This window comes from Prunus persica, chromosome G6 (genome assembly GCF_000346465.2).
Source record: "Prunus persica cultivar Lovell chromosome G6, Prunus_persica_NCBIv2, whole genome shotgun sequence".
In the NCBI taxonomy this organism is placed as follows: Eukaryota; Viridiplantae; Streptophyta; class Magnoliopsida; order Rosales; family Rosaceae; genus Prunus; species Prunus persica.
Genome location: NC_034014.1, coordinates 12784202 through 12803253, shown reverse-complemented (window position 1 = coordinate 12803253; position 19052 = coordinate 12784202). Strand labels below are relative to the sequence as shown.

General features: G+C 36.0%; 1 protein-coding gene across 2 annotated transcripts; it reads left to right on the top strand.

The window, feature by feature from the left end:
• Positions 549 to 17388, top strand: LOC18773827 (ubiquitin carboxyl-terminal hydrolase 12). 2 transcript variants are annotated; one of them, XM_020565583.1, is made up of 32 exons: positions 549 to 783; positions 1152 to 1221; positions 1584 to 1734; positions 1857 to 2014; positions 2570 to 2835; positions 2931 to 3149; positions 3252 to 3360; positions 3442 to 3557; positions 4905 to 5003; positions 6663 to 6772; positions 7527 to 7601; positions 8848 to 8926; positions 9028 to 9165; positions 9773 to 9853; positions 9959 to 10078; positions 10987 to 11109; positions 11988 to 12065; positions 12150 to 12238; positions 12329 to 12437; positions 12887 to 12955; positions 13032 to 13142; positions 13920 to 13975; positions 14074 to 14251; positions 14328 to 14429; positions 14508 to 14579; positions 14779 to 14844; positions 15462 to 15527; positions 15675 to 15761; positions 15895 to 16011; positions 16179 to 16253; positions 16342 to 16428; positions 16716 to 17388. In XM_020565583.1, exons 1-32 carry the CDS (start codon positions 754 to 756, stop codon positions 16755 to 16757), a joined length of 3348 nt encoding a protein of 1115 aa, XP_020421172.1. In that variant the 5' UTR covers positions 549 to 753; the 3' UTR covers positions 16758 to 17388. The 2 variants fall into 2 exon arrangements, with proteins under 2 accessions (XP_020421172.1, XP_020421171.1); XM_020565582.1 differs by having other exon boundaries at positions 552 to 783; positions 9019 to 9165.

Sequence of the window (19052 nt, the reverse complement as noted above, 5' to 3'; positions counted from 1 at the left end):
AGGCTTTTATATAAACACACTTTTAAATTTTCTAACAAATATTGTTAGAAACACTTTTGGTTTTCAAAAAGCGTTTTTAGCTCTTGTAGTAAGGACAAAAAACACTTTATGACAACAAAAAACACTTTCAACAATGATAGAAAAACTTATTTTCCAAGAACCACTTGGAATGTGCTTCTAATAAGCGGTTTTACAAAAGCAATTCCAAACAATGCAAAATTAGTTCCGACAAAAAAACAAAATCAAAATTAGTATTATATAATTTACCCTGCGTAGTAATTAAAACTTACTATAAATTATATAGGGAAGAAAACATTTGAAGCAGTGAAGCTGCAGAAATTTCCGCGTTTACGGATTTAGTCGAGGTTGAAATTTGGCCTAGAGCGGTTGGGCTGGATTGGCCCAGATCTATGTATTTTGTAAATTACAGTGCGGTGGTCCATAGCAGTACAACGGGTGGAAGCAAAGCCATGTTCCCCTGGGTCACTTTGTCATAAGCACACGTCTACGGTCTACCATGTACCCCGTTGCGAAAGTACTCTACTGCCCATCCTGCATATAAAATAAGAGTAAAAAATACCATACCCTTCTCTCTCTCTCTCTCTCTCTCTCTCTCTCCCTCTCTCCTCGACCAGCTTCTGGTGATCGCCAATTTGCACTTCTCTTACTGCACCTCCTTTACTCTCTCTCTCTCTCTCTCTAGTACCTCGCTGTGAGGTATTCTCATATCCCATTCCTTAGACTCGTTCAGCCATGACAGTCATGACCCCCGCCCCTATTGATGTATGTTTCTCTCTGTCTCTCTGTCTCTCTCTCTCTCTCTCTCTCTCAGTATACAACATGCATCTATATGTTTGGTGTATGCATATGTCTGTGGATGATAAAGCTTTGGTTTTTATTTCGAATTTGTGGTTAGTTCATTATCTTAATTTGTATGATTTCAATGCTTAAATTGGGTTTTTCGAACTGAAATTGGAATTTGGTGTTCCCTAGGGCTTTGGTTTCCAAATTGCTTTAATATGGCTATCATTCTCTCCATTGTTGTTTGGAATTTAGGGTTTTATTGAAAACAATATTAAGGGTTTGCTTTTGGTATGCCCCCCAAAAAAAAAAAGGCTCAGAATTCATTCACTCTTGTGTGTTTGTTACAGCAACCAGAGGACGAAGAGATGCTCGTCCCGCACTCGGATTTGCCCGAAAACAATCACCAACCCATGGAAGGTATTCTGATCCGTCCAGTATGTACATTCCCCGTAGCTTTTTATCATTCTTTTTAAAACTTACTTTGGGTAATTAATTAACTGAAATTGGTTGTAATGTGTATTGGACCCCAACTAATGGGGAGCTATAAAAAAATTGTTATAAGTAATTCTCATTTTCCATTACTAGGGTGAAGTGGTTGTGTTGCACTAAGACTATTTTCCATGCTTTTGCATGCAAAATTGAAAGAAAGTTCTTGTAGGAAAATTGATGATGTGTATTGTAATTGCAGTACTTTTATTTTATTTTAAGTTTTCAACTACTTGCAGCATGAAACAGTTGTAACGTATTTATTTATTTTGGTTTCCTTTGCAAATTATTAGTTGTTGCACAACCTGAAACTGCTAATAACGTGGAGAACCAGCCAGTGGAGGATCCTCCATCATCAAGATTCACGTGGAGAATTGACAATTTTTCTAGGATGAATACAAAGAAGCTTTATTCAGATATATTTGTCGTTGGTGGCTATAAATGGTATTGTCATTCTCTCTCTCTCTCTCTCTCTCTCTCTCTCACTTGACACAGTCACTTTGCTCTATATGTTCCTCTTTGTTTTGGCGTTGCTTTGATATGTTCCGCTTGCTTTGCTTTGGCAGGCGTGTGCTTATTTTTCCTAAGGGAAACAATGTAGATCATTTGTCTATGTATTTGGATGTTGCGGATTCAGCAAGTTTGCCATATGGGTGGAGTAGATATGCACAGTTTTGCTTGGGGCTCGTCAATCAAATTCATAACAAGTATTCAGTACGAAAAGGTACCTCCTTGGATATGTTTTCTACTAATCTTCACTGTGTGTTAAACTTCGATTCTTTTGTAGCAGAATAATAATTTCAGTTCTTAAGCTATGGTGTTGGTGTGATTCTCTATCTATGAGATCAGGTGTGCATTTATCTAATGTGGAATTAAAGAAAGTAGCAAAGAATGTTTCCTTAAGTTGATTAAAAAAAGTAGATCTGCTAGGAGGGCATCATTGATAGATTGTAACTTTTGGAGCCCAATGAAAAATTTGCTCCAATGGAGGAATTCATTGGGAAGAGTTCATTGCACAATTGGGAAGTTTGGCATGTCTATCTATATTTGAACTTTTAGCTTGCTTGTGCTACTTAAGCGGGATTTAGCCTCATGTGATTTAGAATTTCAATTGTTATTTTTGGTTTAAGCTTGAATTAATCAGAGTTGGTCTGAGAACAGCAATTTTAGCAATTCTGTAGGTTGATGTTTCCTTTTGTGTATTGTTACTGACAAAAACCTTCAAATTGATTGATAGTGTGCCTATAGATATTTACTGAATCCTATTTGCATGATACAGACACACAGCATCAGTTCAATGCGCGAGAAAGTGATTGGGGTTTCACATCCTTTATGCCTCTTAGTGATCTTTATGATCCCAGTAGAGGGTATCTTGTGAATGATACACTTATAATTGAAGCTGAGGTTCTCGTTCGTAGGGTTGTAGATTACTGGACATATGACTCGAAAAAGGAGACAGGTTATGTGGGGCTTAAGAACCAAGGAGCAACTTGCTACATGAACTCTCTCCTCCAGACTTTGTATCATATTCCTTATTTCAGAAAGGTTAGCAGCTGCACGAAATTTTTTGTTCTACAGCATGCTAACTTATCTGGTTAAAGATCTCTGAGGAAAACAATGTCTTGGGTTGTATATTTCAGGCTGTTTACCATATGCCCACAACTGAGAATGATTTGCCATCGCAAAGCATACCTTTGGCCCTGCAGAGTCTATTTTACAAGCTTCAGTACAGTGACAATAGTGTGGCAACAAAAGAGCTGACGAAGTCTTTTGGATGGGACACGTATGATTCATTTATGCAGCATGACGTGCAAGAACTCAATAGGGTTTTGTGTGAAAAACTTGAAGACAAAATGAAGGTATCTTTTAACCAAATTCATATTGATTAATTTTGAAAATCTCATCAATGTTGAAGCTCTTGAATCTTATTGAAAAGTTTTACAATTTTGACCTGTTACCAGGGAACTGTTGTAGAGGGAACTATACAGAAGTTGTTCGAAGGACACCATATGAACTACATTGAATGCATCAACGTGGACTACAAATCAACAAGAAAGGAATCATTTTATGGTACTTTTTTGTTTCGGTTTCGAATTCTCCATGCTTATGGTCCTTTTGGATAATGCTAATATTATCAACTGTGTCTGGCAGACCTTCAGCTTGATGTCAAAGGTTGTCGTGATGTATATGCTTCTTTTGATAAGTACGTAGAAGTTGAACGTCTCGAGGGTGATAACAAGTATCATGCTGAACAGTATGGATTGCAGGTTAGTGCTCTATTCAATTTGCGGGGTGCAGATAATTGGCATAATTTTGCGTGAAATTGAGTGAGATGAGTTATCTGTTAATTGATTTGAGAAAGTTTTAGATAATTTGTTCCTTTGAGCTTAATACCTTATTGCTGTTGACTAAGCTTCTGAACAGCTGCGTTGAGTTTTGCTCCTTGAGTTTATCAATACTGCAGGTTGATATTTTTGGTTGTTTGTGGGTCAAATCCCAAAACGGAAAATCCGAATTTGCAATGTCACTTGTACTATTTTCTTATAGAATACATCATTGTATTATTTGTCCCCTTTTTATGTAATGTTAGAGGGCCTTTCAAAAAACAAAAATAATATTTGAGGGGTTCTTGGCTTAAAATGCATACAGAAAAAAAAAAAAAAAAAGTTAAGGTAGACAAGAAAGGATAATTACAAACAGGTGGTGACTTACTCGTTCCTTTTCAACTTATCAAACCATTGCTTTTGATAAGGCATTTTCAAACTAAACAAGAGAATTAAATTTTTTTTTAAAAAAAGGAAAGTAACGTAAAAAGTCGCAAGGATTTGGCATTCACAGGTCTATCACATTGGTGAAGAAGATTGAGTCGTGGTAAAATTAGATGTTCAGACTGAGGGAGAGGAAGAGATAGGTTGGCAGGTGTTAAATTTATTTTTCTCAATGCTGGAATGGCTGTAGTCTATATAGACACAATCCAAGTTCATAAACGTTTAGAATTCTGGAAACTACAATGAGTTGTTTTGAGAAAGAAAAAAAAAGGAAACAATACTGAAATTTTCGTATCAGCTGCAAGAGTATAAGACAATTTCATAATTTAGAACAAAGAGACAGAAATGGATTTTCAAGTAGCCTAGTTGTACACGATATTAGGGGTGTTCAAAAGAAACTACTTTGCTAACCAGTTGGTTTCCCTTACATATTGCAACATTGGTGGGTTTTTGTTTGACTCTTCCTTTTTTTTTTAGCTGATCGGTTTTCACTGGAAGATCTTCACTCCACGTTGTAGCTGATGGGTTTTGTATTTTGTATTTTTTAAAGTTATGGAGCATTTATACGTTAAATCACATTATATATCTTAATTAAATGTGCACTGCTAGTGAATCATTGATTGACTAAAGGAGATTGGATGGGTTGCCAGAGTATGACTGGAAACAGTAGATAATAAATAAGAGATCTGAGTTCTTGTGGGTAAAAGATTTTGCATTAGTTTTTTGTCTGGTGGATGGCCACAAGTGTGATAATTTCCTTCACTGGTTTTTTTTTTTTGGTTGTCATAAGAAACCTATTGTTTTATTGGTTTATATTGATGACCATTTTGGAGCATAATTTTTCAGGATGCTAAGAAAGGTGTTCTGTTTATTGACTTTCCCCCGGTGCTTCAACTTCAGTTGAAACGATTTGAGTACGACTTTATGCGGGACACAATGGTGAAGGTTGGAACTTCAATAACTATTTTACTTCAGGTCGTTATGTCTGTTATTTGTGCATTATTTGCATGAATGAGTGCATTTTATTGCGTATGTTTATTTACTTTAGGATTATAAGTTAGAATAGGTTTATGAAAGTTTCCAGGCTTGTAATTTTTTTTTGGGAAGGAAAAAAAAAAATTATATGTAAAGCACAACACTGTGGACAAGGGGACATAAAGAAACACAACCCAAATATATTCCACAACAGAGGCACCAACACTTTGGCTTTCTTCCCGCCACCAAAGGCCTTGTGTTGTTCACTTAACAGCACACAGCAACCTGGAAACATTCAGCTCGCCCGTCTTGCTAAACAAATTCTTCTGAGACTTAGAATTACTAAACTTTGCACAAAAATATGATCAGCACGATCTCCCTTCCTCCTACACATAATGCACCAGTGAGGTAAAAAGAACCAAGTTGGTCTTCTCCTGTGAACCATATGACACGTGTTAATGCCTCGCCCTTCACCCCAAAAATAGGGACATGCTTTCAACTTGTTGAGTGTATTCATGAGCCACAATCCAGGGTAGAATCTTTACCTTAAGATGGTCTTAGCTTTGCAGATCTCCCTCGTTGGCTTAAAATTTGAAACTGTACCATTATCACACTTAATCTAGAATAAGACTTGACTGGGAAAGATAATGTTCTCTAGTACCTGATAAAAAACCCTTTCCAAAATAACCAGCAAAGAAGATAGTTCCTCAATGAATGTTTCATTTTAATTTGCACTATGCCCAAATCTCAGTTTAAACAGAACAGAAGTTTTGACTGCATCTATGTCTAATAACTTTTTAAATTATTTGACAAGGTATTACAAGTCTCATCTGCAAAGTATAAATCAGATGAACTACTTTTACTTCTGAATCCCAAACTTTATTTTGTGCCAACGTTCATTTGGGATTTATTCCTATTATCAGTTTAATTATTAAGTATCAAATAGCCAGCCAGTTAGATAGATTGATGCCAGATTCAGACAATGGTGACTGTCTTTTTTTTTTTTTTTTTTTTGGTTGCTTCTTGAGATACCCACCTCATAAGGCACCTAAATTCTAATCATACATAGTTTCTCTCCAAGTCCTACCTGCACTAGGTAATTAACAAGGAAAATCTCTTGTGGATGCTCCCAAGGAATTTTTATTGTTATGAATTCAGAGTGGTTGCTTCTTGAGGCAAGTTCCTGGCCATGGATTAAGCCCCATGAGGCTTTTAGGCAATGGTTCCATGGGCCCATAACATAGTGCGAGTTGTAACTCATGAAATTCCATTACTTTTGCCCTTTTTGGTTTGGTTTCTTCTTCAATGGTTGTAAGTAATAAATTTTCAAGTAATTTAGCATGATGTAATTCATCTGTGTCTAAATGATTGTTTTTTCTTTTGAACAAAAAGTTGAGTGTCCCTCCAGTTTCCCATTAGTGGTCGGTTTCCTAGTTCTTCACAGAACTTTTATTGTTAATAGAGTTGATACACATTATAGTGCCTTTATAAATTGCTATATGAACCATTCATGATTTGTGGATGGAGATTGGAGTGATTTGATTTTCTTTTGAGCAAATAAGACTGATAGAGTGTGTTTCTTTTTTCGACATAAATCTTAGAGTTTTTATTTATGCTCTTATTGTGTAGATTAATGATCGTTATGAGTTCCCATTGCAACTTGACCTCGATCGAGAGAATGGAAAATATTTATCACCTGAAGCTGATAGGAGTGTTCGCAACCTTTACACACTTCACAGGTATATTTCAGAGTTTTTCCTATTTGTCATATATCAGACCATTTTGTTTAGGAAAAGAACCTAGGAAAGCTTTGTGGTGATTCCCTTTCACATAGTAATCGTAGTTCTGAGGTCTAGTGATTTGTGCGCTGGGGAAGGATTCCAAGTTGCTCTTGTTTTTGAAAGAATTCTAAATTCAGTACTACATGCCTTGTTAGAAACCCCTTTGCTATTTTAGCTACATCTCCTTTTTCCGGACATAAACTTTTTTGTCCTACAAGCATTCTTGATAGGTTGGTACAATTGTTGCTGTGAGGATTTTTTGGTTGACACTGATAGGGGTGCTTAATTTCATTTTTGTTGCACGTTGTTTGTTCTTTTTTTGGTCACAGTTTGTGTTCCTTTAGTTGTTTGGATGTATATGTTTTAGTTTATATATGTGTTCTACATCCTTTCTTTCTTTATTTATTTATTTAATAATCTTTCTATCTGATACTGCTCTTTCACCTATTATGTATTTTGGATAATTTTCTATTAGTGATATATATATATATATATTTGTTTTGTACAAATGAGTACTATTTTGTAATAGATGCACACTTGTGGCAATTTATGTCTCTCATATACATCGGACTACTATGCTCTTTCCTAGTATTAAATGACCAAGAGAAAAAAATTATTTCCCATAAAATTCTGTCATTAACTTGATTCATAGATTCCTGCTTTGCTCTTCTAAGTCTTATATCGTACTTATGCATTTGGTGGTTGTTTACAGTGTTTTGGTACACAGTGGTGGGGTGCATGGTGGGCACTATTATGCCTTTATCAGGCCAACGCTTTCTGATCAGTGGTATGCATCAGTTCTCAGATTCTTGGCATCCATTCCCTCATATGTGCTCCCATGTTTTGCATGTGCAGAAAACCCATAACTGATTCTCATGATGTTACTCTATCAACCCTAGTTTGGTTTTCCTATTGTTTATGCTAGAAGCAGAAAACTCTGGGAGCAAACATGCATAATAAGTATATACTCATACGTTTTAAATTTCATAATCTTCTTGAGCATCACAATGATATGACACTAGTCTTCATTTGTCTTTTGAGAAAGAGTTGTATTGAAATAAATTATGGTTGTAGGTACTTTCACTTTTTGCTGCCTTTGTGAATGTATTTCTAATAATTTAGTGAGCTTTTGTAGGATCTCAATAGATTGATATTATGTTTATAATAAAATTTTAATCATCTATATATATGGCAAAAATACCTTAGTACCTTGATAGGTCTCTTGTAGATGTATGAATGAATTCTGCATGATTGGCAGTTGAAACTTGAAAGAGCGGAAGTTTGAATGTTTAAAAAAATTATATATATATATATATATATATATTAGAAATTGAATGGTTTTGTTCTTATACATACGTGAGGAAGGTAATAAAAAAAGAAAGAAGATGAGTTCTTCTTTTATCACTTAGGAGCTGTGGTTTAGTTGTAAGGATATCATATTATAATGCCTAATGTCACTGTTTCAGACACGTATGACTTATGTTTCTTTCGTAGTGTATGGTAGCTATGATTGACTGTTACTCTATTGACTTGCAATTATTAATTCAATATATGTTGCATAAATATTTTGAAACAATAATTTGTTCATTCCTGAAACTCTCTTTTTCCCTCATTTTCTGCTGGAATTGGAAAGGCGCATGTCAGAAAGTGATGTACACAATTTTGATCATTTGGGATTATGAAGTTTCTGGCCAAAAATATGGATGTAGTTGTATCTAGCAATCTATATATAAATAAGCACATGGCCATCATTTCATGTTACTCGATAAGTAGCAACTACAGCTACATTCCCTTTTGGTGTACCACGAACATGACCATTTTCTCTAACACGTAGCATAGTACATGGCTATGCCATACAGATGTTCTGAAGCCTTGGGTCATAAGAGGTACCTAATTACTGTGCTAGCCAATTGCATTGACCAAGTTGTATTCTTAACATTTTCTAAATATTTGGTTGAATTTTAAGAAATGCATATCGGATTCCATCAAGCCCCCTTTCTACTTCATGTGTCATTAAGATTTGTGGTACACAGGTATAAATTCGATGATGAGAGGGTCACAAAAGAAGATATAAAGAGGGCACTAGAGGAGCAGTATGGTGGTGAGGAAGAGGTATGCTTTTCCAATTTCTGCATGCAATACTGAATCCAGGTTTTTACTTTTAAGTTTTATTCATTTTTCATAGTTTGCTTATGGTTTGACAGTTACCACAGACAAACCCTGGATTCAATAACACTCCTTTCAAATTTACGAAGTACTCAAATGCATACATGCTGGTGTACATACGTGAAAGTGACAAAGATAAAATAATCTGCAATGTGGATGAGCAGGACATCGCTGAACATCTAAGGGTGAGATCCTGTTCTTAAGGCCAATTTGTAGGATATTTGATTATTCATGTAAGAAATTGGATACATGGATTCTTCATTTCACGAGGTATCTTAAATGAACTTCTTAACAAGGCTGATATCAAGGATCCTTCTGTTTGAGATCAAATTCCCATATCCAAGTAAAGTTCTGATTGAACTTGGAATTAGAAATACAATGAGATGTTTTGATTGTTTGTGTCACACAATTTGGCACATTAGCTGCTTTCATGAAAAACTTGGTTCATTTCTGAGTTATTTATACACACATATTTTTGCATGTGTACATTTCTTTGTGCATATTCTCTTTCAGAATTTCTGTCTTATGGGAGATAAGGCCTATATACATTCATTGACTTGTCTCAGGAGGGGTTAAAGAAAGAATAAGAAGTAAAGGAATAAAATGTGATGTTTTGATTGTTTGTGTCACACAATTTGGCACATTAGCTGCTTTCATGAAAAACTTGGTTCATTTCCGAATTATTTATACACACATTTTTTTTGCATGTGTATATTTCTTTGTGCATACTCTCTTTCAGAATTTCTGTCTTACGGGAGATAAGGCCTATATACATTCATTGACTTATCTCAGGAGAGGTTAAAGAAAGAACAAGAAGAAAAGGAACACAAGAAGAAAGAAAAGGCCGAGGCACACCTATATACTATTATAAAGGTTTAGCTGTTAAATCCATTTCTTATTAACAAGTGGTTTTCAAGCTTAACTTGAGTAAATTTATAGTGCAACATCCTTTGCTTGTGACACATATCATTCCCCTAGGTTGCCCGGGATGAGAACCTTGTCGAGCAGATTGGGAAGGATATTTATTTTGATCTTGTTGATCATGACAAAGTTAGAAGTTTTCGTATCCAGAAGCAGACGCCTTTTAACGTATTTAAGGTACAATTTTGAACTTGCTTCTTGCACCTGTTTTTGAATGAGGTTCTTTTCTGTCAATGATCCTTTTTCCTGTTGGAATCCACTCTGCTTAATGCGTTCTAGCTTTAATTGTTGTTTCTGTCCTCTTTTGTTGGGCAAGGTATTCGTTAATATGTTAAAAATAGAAAGGCTACAGTTCTGAACAAGGAATGGTATGTATACATGTTCTTAATTTTTTGGCATGTTTTTATATGCTCAGAGATTAAGGTATTCAGTTGTGTTTAAAGTCCTGTGACTAGGATTGTTCATGTCTTTCACTCATTTTTTCTCTGTAGTCATAGTTGTTGGAGACTTTGGCATATGTGTCAAGCCAATGTTGTAATTTTATAATCTGAATAGAAGATTATATAATTACAACCAACAGATTTTGAAAATGCAAGCTAAGCCCCCTCCACCTTTTTGTAGGTAGTTTTTTCTTTTTGTTACATGGAAAGTGGGTTAAGAAAGCTTGGCGGTGCGCATTAATATCTGTAAATTTAGAAACGGACTAGTAGCTCTGTGAAAAGTTTCTGTTAGCAGATGTATCAAAATACAATGAAACATTTTAAGGGGATTATGCCTTTTGCATGGTATTATATGTGGACTTCAAGTTATCTGGCATATGGTGATAATTCATTTGGAAATTTATTTGATTTAGTATATATTTGCACAGCTCCAACAATAAATTATAGCTCAGTGAAGCTTTGTATAAGCAACAATTGATAACTGTACACCTACTATTTGCACAGCTCCAAATGCTAGTGCATATATAATACTTTCTCCACACATGGTTCTACTGTTTTCTTTTCGGTTGTGATGCACTTCTTCATTTAACATGGATTTTGTTTTCTTGCTGCACTTCTTATTATTTTCCATAATGATTCATCCAGGAGGAGGTTGCGAAAGAGATTGGCATACCAGTGCAATTTCTGCGATTTTGGTTGTGGGCGAAGCGTCAAAACCATACATATCGTCCTAACCGTCCATTGACACCTGTGGAGGAAACACAATCTGTACTTATCTTGTGCTGCTTCTCTGTTTCAAGTTTTTCTTTCTTTTTTATAATGGCTTTGTGGGACAGATGAAACTGGTCTTTATATGTATTTGATTCCTATCATGTTCTAGATGATGCTTGCACGTACAAGCTAATGCTTTTACAGAGTGAGCATTTGAAAATGAAAAAAAAAAAGCTATATTTTATGTTTATGACTTGTGAGTTACTGAAGCTCTTCTTTCAAATTGTATTACATGCTATGCCTGACTGTATTGGCTGCTGTATAAGAATCAATCTTTGTACACCATGTATGATTGTTTGTAACGCTTGGCCAAGGAACATCCTTTTGTTACTTTTGGTTAATTGGTTGCGAAGCAGGGCCTTTATCTTTAGGCCACATGGTTTCAATGAGAATAGTTCCACATTGTTTCAATGGAAATAGTTCCCCATTGTTTCAATGGAAATAGTTCCACAGTTGATATTTCTATGCTTTATTATTGCTCTGTAGTTCAACACTTGTTAACTACAGTTTTCTTTATGAATATATCTCTTGGCATCTTTTTGGGCCTCTTTTTGTCACAGCAATAGGGATATTCCTTTCCGTTAAATCTGTCTTGATTAGTTGTGTGTTCTGAGCTGATTACTTGTGGTTATTGTGGTTAGTGTGTTGAGCATGTATGGCCATTAGTACTTCTTTCCATAATAGAAAATTTTCCCTATAAAAAATGTTGTCCTAGGTTTTTTGGCATTTGAATGCAAGAGCTGCGGTTTTGTTTCTTTCTTCATCATCATTTATTTTCCAGAAAAGTGCATTGGTGACCGAACTTTTGCACTTTATGCAAGTGCCTCTGTATACAAAGATGTGTAAGGCTCAGTCTTCTTTTCATTGCATTGTAGGTTGGACAGTTGAGGGAGGTATCAAACAAGGTTCATAATGCAGAACTAAAGTTATTCTTAGAAGTAGAGCTTGGGCTGGTAATATTTTTGTACTACTAAAGAACATTGTTCTTGTCTGGAATGTGCTTTGCAGCAGTTTTCTAATTTTATGCTTTTATTAAGGATTTACACCCTATCGCTCCACCTGACAAGACAAAGGATGACATTCTGCTTTTCTTTAAGCTTTATGATCCAGAAAAAGAAGAACTACGGTACTTTATTTGTTTTTTATCGGGTTACTCTTACTCAATAAGCTATGGAAGAATTTGAAGGTTGTTTGCTTATTTTCTTAATACTGTCAGATATGTTGGAAGGCTTTTTGTGAAGAGTACTGGTAAGGCAGCTGAAATATTGTCAAAATTAAATGAAATGGCTGGCTATGCTCCTGAGGAAGAGATTGACCTTTATGAGGTTTGTATGCAATAACCACTTTTCTCAGCTCCTGGTGTCATTCTGTAGGAAACTTCTTGATTAGAAGTTTAGAACTGGATTGTATATGTTCATATAACGATGAAACCAACAATTTAGAGGTTTGATGAATGCATTAATCTGTTCACACTAGTAATCATGCAATGCCTGGGTGTAGAAGTTTCTGCTCATCCCATAGTTAATATGATTCCTTTGTCTAATCTATAAAGCATGGTTGGGCCTGGTATTGTATCCTGGACTCGTTACTTTATGCTGGTCTTGATCTTGAACAAGTACCCAAATCCAACCTTGTCCCTTGCCATGAGTTGAATTTGTCTGATGCGAAGCTGTCTGATTATTGGTCTTTGTTATTACTAAATAATGTATGTAGCTGTTGATTTTTCTTGCTTTGGTTGTAAGCCATGGTTTCTTACTGGTGCTCTGATGCTTAGGAAATTAAGTTTGAGCCCAATGTCATGTGTGAACCCATCGACAAGAAATTCACATTTCGAGCCTGCCAGGTATTTTCTAAATGTCATCAGTGTTCATGAACTTACTATTCTTGTCAGTATTTTAACTTCTTGTCTATATATGCAGCTTGAGGATGGAGACATTGTTTGCTTTCAGAAGCCCACTCCAGTTGAAAATGGAGAACATCTCCGCTATCCAGATGTCCCATCTTTTCTGGATTATGTGCACAACCGTCAAGTAAGCCTTCCTGAGACTTTTGCATTTGTTTTGAAACTTCTATTCCTTTTTTGGTGGTTTATTTGTAGCTATATTAGAACAAACAATGTAGCTATAAGCCTGTATCTGAAGCTTAATCTCATGCCTGGCCTGTTCCTAGAACAAGGCTTTTGAAACACAAGCGTGTTTTCTAGATGATTGGTGTGTTTCTTTTTCAACTGAGCTCGTGTTTGCATAAGTACTGACCAATATAAGTTGTAACTCCAGTGAACGTGGGGTATAATAAGATTGAATTGCCATGCTATTAGACCTTGCTTCTTTTGTTTTCTAAATTCCAGTTAGAAATTTTTTCAATTGTAGATTACCACTTCAAACCGTGTTCTGTCATGAATAGTGTCTAATCATCTAGTTAACTGCAAATATTCCTCTCAAGCCCAGGCCTTTGGTGTTCTCCCAAGTGGTCCTGGGTTTAAAGCCCCATGGTACCTGTTTCTGTGAGTTTTCCCCTTCCCCCTTCCTAGCTTTGGAAAAAAAATGTATTCCTTTCAAGCATTATTAATGTATTAGCCATTTAAGATAATATATTCTAAATCTTAATTATATATGCTTTTGGTGGTGAATGGTGATATATTCTCGTTGCACAATTTTGTGAATTTAGGTTGTGAGTATTGTGCTTTTAATTAAAAAAAAGTATTGTGGCTTTTTAATAATAATAAAAGTACTGTTTTATTTTAATATATAAAAACTCTCATTAAAAGAACCCTGACTTAGCTGTTTTTATGATGTGATATGTCACAGGTTGTTCACTTCCGATCTCTTGAGAAACCCAAAGAAGATGATTTCTCCCTAGAATTGTAAGTTCTATCATTGTTGGTGTTTATCTATATCATTAACTGGGTTACATAATCTAAAAGTGACTTTATCTCCTTTTGTTTTCCATGTTGATTTTAAGATCGAAACTCCATACCTATGATGATGTTGTGGAACGAGTTGCTCAGCAACTTGGTTTGGATGATCCATCCAAAATTAGGCTTACATCGCACAACTGTTACTCACAACAACCCAAACCCCAGCCAATTAAGTATCGGGGGGTTGAGCGCTTGACTGATATGCTGGTCCACTACAATCAGGTAATAATCTCACAGCCCTAGGTGATATTTTCTTTAAAACTTTGGAGATCATTTCTCTTACAACAATCCATGACAGACTACGGATATATTGTACTATGAAGTATTGGACATCCCTCTGCCCGAATTACAAGGTTTGAAAACTCTGAAAGTCGCATTCCATCATGCTACTAAGGAAGAAGTGAGTGCACTGATCAGATCTTACAATGTTATGTTTTGTTAATCTTAATCATGTTCTAATATATGTGTCTTTCACCAGGTTGTTATTCATACCATAAGACTGCCAAAACAGAGCACTGTGGGGGATGTAATTAATGACCTTAAAACTAAGGTGACGTTTTTGACCTGTTAGTTTCACTATCATCCTATCCAACCAGTCGAAATGTCCTATTTGTTAGTGGTGGCTTTATGTAATTGTTGCCCCACTTTTATGGTTGATCTCGTGATTATTCGCTTTAATCGTTTATTTAATTTAATGTAATACTCTGATTTTATGGTTGTGGTAACTAGTGTAACCCAATTTGGAACAGGTTGAATTGTCTCATCCAGATGCAGAACTTAGGTTGCTTGAAGTTTTCTATCACAAGATTTACAAGGTCTGAGCTTCATCTTCCAATGAAAACAACTGTTCTGACTAACGTATCTCTGAAATTGATACATGAAAGACATAAAAATTGAAGGGTTTCATTTGTGTACAGTTTTTTAACACAGGATTAAAAAAAAAGGTCCTCTATGCCCCTGTTAAGTGAGCTGAGTGTTAATTGGCCCAATTTCTATCTGAGCAGTCCCCCTTAGGGTTCACAGTTGTCAAATGTACATCTTCATGAATTTCGCGGTACAGATAGCTTTGTTCTATCACATTTATATTGATCTAGCAGAAGTATGGTGAGGACATGAGATTCAATGGTGGGTTTACTAAAGCATGAGTCACACAAAAAGCTAGCACTTTTTGTGTGGGCCACCTGATGTTAATGAATATGTTAATTTGATGTTACCATGATTCTGTGAGATATAACTTCTTCTTTTTTCTAGTTCTTTTGTCAATTTAATGTTAAATTAATACAGCTGGTTGGAAGAAAGGGATTACGTAGGCTTGGGGTTTCCTTTTTATCCACTTTTTGCCATTGTAACCCTTGGGAAATTAGGAAGCTTAGAAATACAAAAAGGAATTTTTTTGTTATTGCTATTTGATCCTGCTTTAACACATCTGCAGGTTTTTCCTCACAGTGAAAAGATTGAGAACATAAATGATCAATACTGGACGTTACGGGCCGAAGAGGTCTCTCTCTCTCTCTCTCTCTCTCACACACACACAAACACACACACACACACACGCGTATGCTGGAAGGGGTCTGAATCTAGTTATTAGTTGTGTTTTTGATGTGTTGCTTGACGTAGTTGATGTGTTTTTCTTTTCATTTCATAGGTTCCTGACGAAGAGAAAAATCTTGGTCCTAATGATCGTGTAATTCATGTCTACCATTTCACTAAAGACACAGCTCAGAACCAAATGGTAATTGCGACTAACTTTTTCGCTTCACAGCTTCCCAGATTCTTTTTTCCCCATCCTCATATTTTCCTTTCAAACTGAACAATGTACGATGATTCATAATCTCATATGCTCAAATTTATCTATTCTTCCCCAGCAAATTCAAAACTTTGGGGAACCTTTTTTCTTGGTCATACATGAAGGTGAAACTTTGGCTGAAATTAAAGCTCGAGTACAAAAGAAATTACAGGTTGCGGATGAGGAGTTTGCCAAGGTATAATCTATGTTCTTATTATCATCATTCCCTTTCCTGATTTTGTTAGAAAGATGGACATTCTCATTTGGTTTTAAATAAAGAAATGGAATTGTTGTATTAACCCTTTCCTCCTACTGTTACATTGTACTGATGAAACATTAAATTTATTTTTTCCTTTTTGCCAGTGGAAGTTTGCGTTTCTTTCCCTAGGTCGCCCAGAATATCTCCAGGACTCCGACATTGTGTCTAGTCGGTTTCAGGTGTGTAAACTAGAGATATGTTACTATGGTATTTCTGTTTCAAATTTCAAATTATATTTTCATTTTGTTGTTCTTAATCTGCCTATAGAGAAGAGATGTTTACGGTGCTTGGGAGCAATATCTTGGGCTGGAACACTCTGACAGTGCTCCTAAAAGAGCGTATGCAGCTAACCAGGTAAGATGAAGCATTTTTGTTTGTTCTTTCCCAGAATTTGAATTTTTTTTCGAGTTAATGTTTTTGGCTTTTAGTGAGTACTCTTAGGCTGAGATGTTAGGAAACGTGCAGCTTGCTCACATTGATCTGGAACACATGCTTCCTTATGTACTTTTTTATTTATTAATGTTTATTTTTATTTTATAATAAGAAGACATCGAAGCTGCTTGGTTACATATTTGATCAGATATATTCTTGGATAGGCTTACCTGTTGACATTACTTTGCCAATTTTACACCTTTTTGCAGAATCGCCACACATTTGAAAAGCCAGTAAAAATCTACAACTAGGAAAATAGTTGGATGAATGAGTTTTCATCATTCCAGAGATGAATTGGGCAATTCTCCACATCATCTGGCTGTGAAAGCTGGAAACTAGTGAAAATCGACTCTGTATAGGCATCCAGTGAGGTTAGCTTTGGAAAAGTTTTCAACAAGGTTCGGTGGCCGGATTTTGTTGGCTATATACTTCTCCCAGCGTGTGGTTGGGGAGGACTTGTCCCTAAATCAGTGTGTATCTTCAACCATTGATCAAAGCCCCTCTTGAGCTTTTACTACATATTTATAGAGAGCTTCCTCTTTGGGTGGGCATGGCAATGGCCTTCGTCATCAGTGCAATGTAACTTTGACAGTAAATAAAGAAAGATTCTTGAACTAGTGAATGTATACAGTACAGGTATAGTTTGGTGAGTCATTTTTCCCATGTTTTCTTCCTGTTTTCTGTTCAGTTTAGATAGCAAGATGAGATGGGGTTGTGTAATGGTTGATTAGTTGGTTCTCAGACTAGTCAGTTCTCAGACACGTTTATAGATTTTTGTAAAAGAGACCTCGTCAGTCGCTGCCATTGAGGGATATTTTCATTTTCAATACGTAGCTAGTAAATAGATATTCTCTTATTTCTTATCAAAGTCTTGTTCGGATATTCTGGATTTGGATACGTACATTTCTTGATCCTCAAGTCAACTATATTAATTTCTGCAAGATCTCAAAATGAACCAAAATTTGTTGGGAAATATGCTGATATAATCACTTTTCACAAGTGGTATTCTGAAATAATCAGGTTACAAATTGTATTCTGATATAATCACTTTTGAACGTGAAATGACCAAACTGCCCTCCATATAAAAGCACATGTATTGGGGAGTTATTGGCCTTTGATTGGCGACCTAACGCACCTGGCTTCTCTCCCTTTCTCAGCGCTCAGTCACGGTTCTCTTCCTCTCTCGGCGGTTTCTGTGTCCATCGACCACCACCACTCTATTTCTCCCTCTGTCACGAAAACCTAAGCAGCACTCTGTTGTTCTCTCTCTGCAGTCAATGTTAGGGTTTGGTGAGGGGGCTCTTGACGGTGAGAGAGAGGGTTTAATCGTTAAATGCTCTCTCCCTTAAACGATGTCTCAGTTCCCTCTAAGTTCGAGTCTTGAATCGACGTCGTTCTCTTCTTCTCTGCTCCTTCAGGGCCTAAAAAAACCCTAAATTTTGGTTTCGGTTAGGACTTTGTTCACAAACGTCCTCCTCCTTCTCAATCCTGTGAGAGTCGGTTAGGACAAAAGTCTCGATTTGCTGTAGGTGTTGCTGGGATTTCGAATTCGGTTCTGTGCAGAGAAGGAGTGATTCTAAGGTGGGTTTTGTATTTGTTATTGACTAGTTTGTGTTTTTGTATGGTTATCATTTGAGAAGGATAATTTCACTAACCTCTGACTGAATTTGTGAAGTTTAGTAATTAGAGAGATTGCAATAATAATGTAATTTAACTGTGAAGTAGATCATGCTGGGATGAAACTTGTATTGGTGTATTGATTTTGCTCTATGGACGATGCAGTGCCTCAAATTGCTATTTGTCATATAGGATTCGTTCGTTTGTGATGCTTGTTTTCACTTCCATTTTATGAGTCATATTTAGTGTGGGAAATTATTCTGGTGGCAAGGGCTATTCCATTATAACACACCATTACCTTAGTAGGCCCTGAATTAGGTGTTGAGTAATAATGCACGAGTAAATTTGTTGGTATCATTGGTGTTTCAGCACGTAGTAGCATATTTTGCACCCTTCCAGTGTTAATGGTTAATTATGTGATTTTGAAATACTAAAGTTAGTTGGCGTGGAAATTTTATGTTCCCTGTGGTATAAAACCTGCTAAATTGTGTTGTTATTCCTTGCTTGCAGCTTGTGATATATGTCTAAAAATGGTATTTTATGGGGCTTCAGTATCTGTTTAGAAATTGCATGTTCATCCATCTAGGTTTAGCAGTTGCAGTTGCAGTAACATTTTGACGTGTCTAGTTTGCACACAGAGTCCATAACTGTGAATACTGATGTTCCATGTGTGGTACTGTATTGCATATGAGTAGATTTTAGTAGGCATTGATGCATTTGGAGTAATTCTTGTAGCCATTTCGCCCAAACCCTGTATGAAGTGGATCCGTGGTTGATGAAATTGTTTTCAGACTTGGGTGGTATTTGGTTTTTTGATGGAATGGGATGTACATTTGGCAGAAGGGAATGTAGATAAGAGGAGAGTGTGGAGAGAGTTGGAGAGTAGAAAAGAGGCTTAAAAACATTTATGGTTTTGTGTAGAAAAGAGG